Raw genomic sequence first — 7193 nt, 5'->3', positions numbered from 1 at the left:
CTAAGTCCTTTTGAAATTCTTCAGTAGGCCCATCTCTGCACTGTCCCAAAGAAGTCATTCATTTGCAGATGCTGATGGCACCAGCACTCAACACTCATCATGGCCCCTGATGATAGCAAATGCCTTCCTTACTCCCCTCCTTTTTTCAGATTTTTCAACTAGTCGTAAACCGTTCTAAACTTCTGTTTTCAGATCTTCTTAGCCGCTAGTATATTGTTATGAGTATTCGGACCTCCTCCTTGCCTGCTTTTGTCTTGCTAGCACTGCATTTTGCCAGAAAATAACATATAAATATTATTTTGTTAACTTTAAACATCTGATGATACAGATGGGTGAATAGTTTCTTCTGTCCAGGATGGCATTATTTCACGGTGGTTTCCAAGGATGAGTGATAATCATCTCATATTATTCTCCAACGTACTGTTTGTTTTTTTTTTTTTTCCTCCTTCACACTTGTAGTCATTTTTCCCTGTTACAAGCACCGAATTATTGCTGTCCTGGTTTCAGCTGGGATGGAGTTAATTTTCTTCCTAGTAGCTGGTATAGTGCTGTGTTTTGGATTTAGCGTGAGAATAATGTTGATAACCCGCTGATGTTTTAGTTGTTGCTGAGCAGTGCTTACACTAGTCAAGGATTTTCAGCTTCCCATGCCCTGGCAGGTGCACAAGAAGCTGGGAGGGAGCATAGCCAGGACAGCTGACCCAGACTGCCCAACGGGGTATTCCATACCATATGACGTCATGCTCAGTATATAAGCTGGGGGGAGTTGGCCGGGGAGCAGTGACCACTGCTCGGGAACTGGCTGGGCATCGGTCGGCGGGTGGTGAGCAATTGTATTGTGCATCACTTGTTTTGTATATTCTATCATCGTTGTTGTTGTTGTTATTGTTGTTTTTATTGTTGTTATTATTATTATTTCCCCCTTCCTTTTCTGTTCTATTAAACTGTCTTTATCTCAACCCACGAATTTTACCTTTTTTTTCTGATTCTCCTGCCCCCGCGCGCCGGGGTGGGGGGGGGAAGTGAGCGAGCGGCTGTGTGGTGTTTAGCTGCTGGCTGGGGTTAAACCACGATAGTTGGAAACAAATGAACATACTTGTATAATTCAGTTATATGGACAACGCTTTTACTGGTTTTTTGTTGGTTTGATTTTGTTAAGATGGCGTGGTTGTCCCTGGAAAAGTGAAAAGCAACAACCTGGATGTGAAAGTTACTGAGTCAGAATTGGAAACTGAAGAAAAAGGAACGGAGGAAGAATCCACAAGGGAATCCGATAGCAACATTTTGGATGTATCATCTGATTATCCGAGAGGTTGGCTAATAAACTCTGAGAATATTTGCATTATGTGCTGGTGGAAAGGAGGAGAAAAGGTAGAAATAGTGGGGAAGAAACGTAAAGGGAATGTGTGAAATCTCATTTTCCATACATCCGATAGGTATGGATACTTTTTCCTATGCATCTGAATAAAATATTTTCCTAATTGGAAATCTTTTTCAAATGAGATGCCATATTCTCCTTACTAACATTTCTAGAAATCACTGCAGAAATGCGCACATACACAGTGACAGAAGAGAAGCCAAGGTTAGATGAGGTATGATCCACATCAGGCTCTGATGCTAAAAGCACCACAGAGAGCAGAGAAAATCTATTGTATCTAAGTGGAGAAATTAAAAACTAGGAATTGCTTTTAACCCTAGCTTTAGAACTCACCTCCGTATCTTGAGCACATTGATCAATTGCTATCTTTGTTTCACATAGGAAAACCTGAAGCCTAATCTTGTAAAAACACACAGAACCAGTATTACTGTAAACTGGGATGTTCTGTGTGCTGAAACCAATAAAGCTGATGTATTGGATAAGCTAATTCTCTTGTTTTTAGCAAATTCTTCACTGTTCCCATTGACTGATAAATTGAAAAATCAGGAGGTAAATTTAAAGATTAAACAGTCTCCTAAGGGGTGGGAAAGAAAGTGGTAGAATTTAATGTATCCTGGCTATACAGCGAATAATTGTTACTTACAATTGGTCCACTTTAGCTGATCTTTTAGTTTTGCTAGACAGTTCATAGGATGTTTTTATACTGCTTTGTGCATGATTCGCATTCACTAACAATGTCGAGCAGTAAAATCAGGAGTAAATGGAGTGTGACTTGGTCTTTTCAGCTTGTTTTTTCAAATGAAGGTCTTTCCAATTTGAGAAATTTGGTGTGTGTCAGCGTTAAAAAGCAAGTAGAAATATATGGAAATAATGGATCTTATTAAAGAACCATTCTGGGGATTAATTTTGCCGTCATTCCTTCTACCATGGAGTTTAAAGGATACAAACAAATACTTCAGCTGGTACTATAGTCATAGACAAATAGCAGTAAACTAAAAATAATTTTTTAACTAAGAATATTTAACTTCTAAATATCTCTGTTTTTTAGAGAAACATATTTCAATTCAAAGACATCTTGCTGATCTAGAGAAACTAGCTGACCTGAAAGAAGGTGAGTTTACCATGGCAGTATCCCAGAACACAGATCTTCATGTTACAGGTATTTACATTTTTTCTTAGTTTTTATTTTTAACACACTACATATATTTATAATGCTTGAAGACTAGGGATTTCATAAAAAATAGCTTTATGATTTGTTCCCTTATCGAATGCTCTACTTCCTTCAGTAAATTTAAGGCCTTAATGATTCCTTTCCATCTTTTTCCTCTGCATTGTAGCATTTCTAATGTTGGCAGTGTACGTGGATCAGCAAAATATTAATTCTAGCTATACATCAGCAGCTTAGTCTCATTTTTACTTTACTTCAAGTGCCGCCATAACATGGAAGCTAGTTGTTGTCTTTGCAGTGTTTAAATATCAGTTTAAATAAATACGTACTCTGTTTTGGATGTTTTCTTTTTTTTTCCCATTCTGTATTCATTTCTGATCCAGATGTATATTGGAGAATTGCTTTAAGACTGCAAAGTGGTTTTATTACAACTTTTAGTTTTTCTCTGATTACATGTATATATTTAGTGCTGGTAGTGGCAGCCCTTGCAACTGAAACTAGTTTTTATTCACAGATCAAGAAAAACGTCAGGGTCCACATAAGCTCTGCATCATACGGCTCTTGCACCCTAATCATCTTTTAGAGTGGCCACTGATGGAAATAATAGCCTACCTCCATGCCTGTTTAATTTACTAACAAATATGGCAAAAACTTCTATAGAAAGTTTGTTCCATTTTTAATGAGGAGATGGATTATAAGTATCTCATAAGTCTGGTACTTGTAGCTGTTGCTGAGTCGAGTTATATGTAAATCCATGGTAGTGATAAGAAACTCATTATTCCCTTGCCTATTCTCAATAGTAATTTTTTTTCTTCTGCCATGGATGTAGCATTCTTCTGACGTGTGTTAATGGACTGACTTGTATTTATTACCATCACCTCGTGTATTTGATACTCAGTAAATCATAAGTCAATAAAAGAGGCTGATCAATGTTAGAGAACGCTGGTGATTTATTTGGTGAGCTGTAGGCTGCCTCTGTTGGCTTCAGTGGCATGGGACTCAGCATGGACATGTAATCCACTCATTAAAAAGTCATAAAAAAGGAATTTTACTGTTGTGCAAGCCTAGGATAAGTATTATAGATGCTGTTGTTGTGTGGCATGTTTCAGTATTCATCCTGTACTATTCTAACACATAGCTTTTCTGATAAATTCTGCATGAGAGGTTGTTTGACATTCAGCATTCTGAAGACCCAGCAGCAGATGCATGCTCTGATACATAATTCCTATGTACAGCTCTACAACATACGTCTCCCAATAGCTAGTTTTTATTTAGGTTAGTACTTCAAGTGCTTCAACACCTTTGATAATCTTGCCTTTGCTTTTTTGTCCCTTATGCAGGATTTCCAAGAAGAAAAATTATTTTAACATAGAGTACATTATCTTTTTTGCAGCTTAAAAGGATGCTGGTTTTAGCTAAAAGATTCAGGAGGAGGAAAGACAGATTCTTGTCCTAACCTCTTCAGTTGGGTTTTTTTTTTTTTGAAACGTTGCAAGTCTCTAGACTTCATCTATAAAATTCTGTTATTCTGCAATGCTCTTCAGAAGTTGCATTAGCCTCACGTTGCTGGAGTAAAAAATACTAGAAAACAAAAACTAAAGATTGTGGCAGTTAATGATCTTTAAAGTAATAGTGGTTGTTGTCTATATTCTATGGTGTAGAAGGAGACAATCCATAAATTTGAAGTTTGTATATGCCTGAAATAGAATATACCCTGGGGAATACATCTTGAACTCCCATTGATAGTGCCTTCATTCTATTTTTCTCTTAGCATGCATCTCTGTTAATATGAGTGGTAACTGCATTTCATATGTTTCTCATACTTTTTGTTTATTTGTATTTTCAGATGAAAAGAAGCCTTGTCCATTGTGTCCTGAGGAGAAATTCAAAGCTTGCTATAGTCATAAACTCCATCGTCACCTTCAGAATTTGCACTGGAAAGTTTCTGTTGAATTTGAAGGTAATGACAATCATATTTGAATAGTAAATACTGGAAGAAATTGTGGACATGTAGGACATGTTCTGTGTTTCATCTTTTTAAATTCCTCTTGACTTAAGCATCTTGTTACCAGCTCTGAATTAGAACCATATTTTGACATAATGAATTTTGACCTGGGATGTAAAATGTAAATGTAGAATAGCTCTGTATTCTTCTACATGCCAAATAGTTACAGTTGTGCATTTTCTCATTTAAAAAAAAAAACACTCTGTGATCTGCTTGTAAGATGCATTACAATCCCTACAGGAAGTTTAAGAAGGAAAAGAAAGCGAGCAGTATGTGTTTTTAAAGAACTAGGTATATGAGTTTGCGGGAAATAAGATGACTAATCAGAAGATGGACAAGATTAAAGTTAAGTTAAAAATGATCTGACTGGAGTTCTGTTTTTGTGTGCACTAGCAGATGTCTTTTTTGTTGGTGTTTTTTTTTTCTTTAAACCGTGAAACATATGTTTTATAGGAGTATTCACACAAGTCTTTTAGCCAGGGGTAACAATCCTTTTGTAAAATACTCACAACTACTTTTGAAAGTTATATACCATATAGCCTGAAGACTCATCATAGCTTTGTAGGATGCTAACAGACTTATTAAAATGAACTGCCTGTATGTAATTTTTTTCGGATTTTAAAAATTTATAATGTATAATTGGCTGAAAATTTCTCTGTATGGAAGGTGAGTTTATCATATAATTGGTAATGTTCTCTTGTTGCTGTCTTGCGGCAATATTTGGGAATCTTAAACGAGACCGTACCCTACAAATAAAGAACATTTTGATTCAGAGTTTCTGGTACAGGACATATGCATTCTGTTGACTTACTGCACTGTGATGTGACAAGAATTTGTTTCCCAGGGTACAGAATGTGCATCTGCCACTTACCTTGTCGTCCAGTAAAACCAAACCTCGTTGGAGACCAGGTAAAAATGCTGAATCACAGAAATATTTGTTACCCTACGGAGTGGGGAAAATGGGTGATATAGGGGAACTTTTGCGATCTACTTGGTCTCAAAATATGTCTTGCTATCCAGTGTGGGATACCAAAAGCTTATCGGTCCAAAATACAAGAATCTGATACAACCTTTGGGTAGTTGAATGTAGTTGTATCTCTCTCTTATTTCGGTGGGTAGCTGCCTAGATCATGTAAAACACTGTCACGGTTTGGAGTAAACAGCTTTGTGCGGAAGAGATGAAGGGTTCGTCAGGCCAGGCGATGGATGCTTCTCAGTTCCTTCCCTGTGTGCTGAGTATATGGAGTATTGGCAGAGTTTAATTGGTTGTGGTGCTGTGGCAGGAGAGCTGTGCCGTGCTGGCTCTGCGGGTATGATTATTTACAATCTTTGTAGCTGTAGATTCAAAATACTTTGTATGTGCTAGAGGTAACAGATGACTTCTTCATATGCCCGTGTTCAGACATACTTTAACCCTGTTTATATATTCTGAAACTAGAGATATTATATTTTACAGACATTTTCAAAGATGGGAGCCCATTACCATTGTATCATCTGTTCAGCAACTATCACACGAAGAACTGACATGATAGGTCATATTAATCGTCATGTGAATAAAGGAGAAACTGAATCAAGGTTTATTACAGGTAGGTCTTACTTCTATAAAACATTCAATCTTTTTATACTACCTAGCACATGGAATAACTATGATATGTGGGTGAGAGACATGAGAAAAATTCCGAAACGAATTTAGCTTTACTAATGAGAAATCTGCCCTTAATATTTCAGAACTCTTTTTTTTTCCCTCAGAGGTGTAGCAGTGTTGTGATTTAGTGTCTGCATTGACCAGATACTCTGTTCTTATTGATAAATGATATTCCATTCACAATTAGTTTCATGTTGTAAATGTAGGCTTCTGTCTCTTCAAAAGAATGGAGGACATGGAATCCATGAAGCAAAATCTGTATAGAGAATGTAATGCCGATATGTTTATGTGTGTTTGTAAATCAGTCTTGAGTAAATCTCTGCAATATAAAAATCCTTTGCTTTTTATCCAAACTGCATCAGCATGGATTCACAAAACAAGATGACTTTTTTGTCAGTGCTGGAGAGTCATGACAGAGCTGTCTGTAGTTCTTTGGTAAATGACAATTCTGTCTGACTTTCTCCAGAATTAGACTTTTGTTTCTAAACTTGTATAAACTAGATTGGAAGCATTTTAAGTAATTGGAATGCCAAATCTTTATTTTTGCAAGTTGTCTGTTCTCTACAGCTGTCAAGTAAAAAGCACATTATTGATTAGCTGGTGTGTAAAAATTAAGGCTTTTTTGCTGTAGCCCAGACTGTTACTGTTGAAAATTGGTCTGATTTTTTTTCTCTCTGTCTCTGTGTAGATGTATGGATTTTATCTAAATATAATACAATAAAGGTGAGACGGGAGCTATGAGGGTCACACGTCTTTCTGTTGCCAATATGCAGTTTAGGAGTAGTAGTTTAAGTGTCTGGGGATCAGTTTACTTAAATAGAGTTTGTGTTGCGCAATATATTAATCTCCGTATGGTTCCCTTCAGAGCTGTTAGTAAAGAATGGCCCATTTGTCATTTTTTAACAATTTTTCCTCACAGGGAGAGGAGAAATTCAGAGGTCAGATATTTCATGCTTTGTAGGCGCTTCAGGAACACTTGGGGGCTGTGAACGTGGAG

The 7193-nt window shown here is 36.9% G+C and overlaps 1 protein-coding gene across 1 annotated transcript in view; it reads left to right on the top strand.

Annotated features, from left to right (window-relative positions):
- The first annotated feature begins 1185 nt into the window (after nt 1-1185).
- TRMT1L (tRNA methyltransferase 1 homolog (S. cerevisiae)-like) overlaps nt 1186-7193 on the top strand; it is a 16055-nt gene continuing 10047 nt past the window's right edge. Inside the window, exons 1-5 of the mRNA XM_009585855.1 lie at nt 1186-1312; nt 2427-2537; nt 4393-4506; nt 5396-5460; nt 6008-6137. Coding sequence (XP_009584150.1) covers nt 2501-2537; nt 4393-4506; nt 5396-5460; nt 6008-6137 — 346 coding nt within the window. The 5' untranslated portion in view covers nt 1186-1312; nt 2427-2500. The remainder of the gene's footprint in view (nt 1313-2426; nt 2538-4392; nt 4507-5395; nt 5461-6007; nt 6138-7193) is intronic.

This window comes from Fulmarus glacialis, unplaced genomic scaffold (assembly GCF_000690835.1).
Source record: "Fulmarus glacialis isolate BGI_N327 unplaced genomic scaffold, ASM69083v1 scaffold4949, whole genome shotgun sequence".
Lineage (NCBI taxonomy): Eukaryota > Metazoa > Chordata > Aves > Procellariiformes > Procellariidae > Fulmarus > Fulmarus glacialis.
The sequence above is the reverse complement of the archived record's forward strand: the minus strand, read 5'-3'. Positions and strand labels throughout refer to the sequence as shown.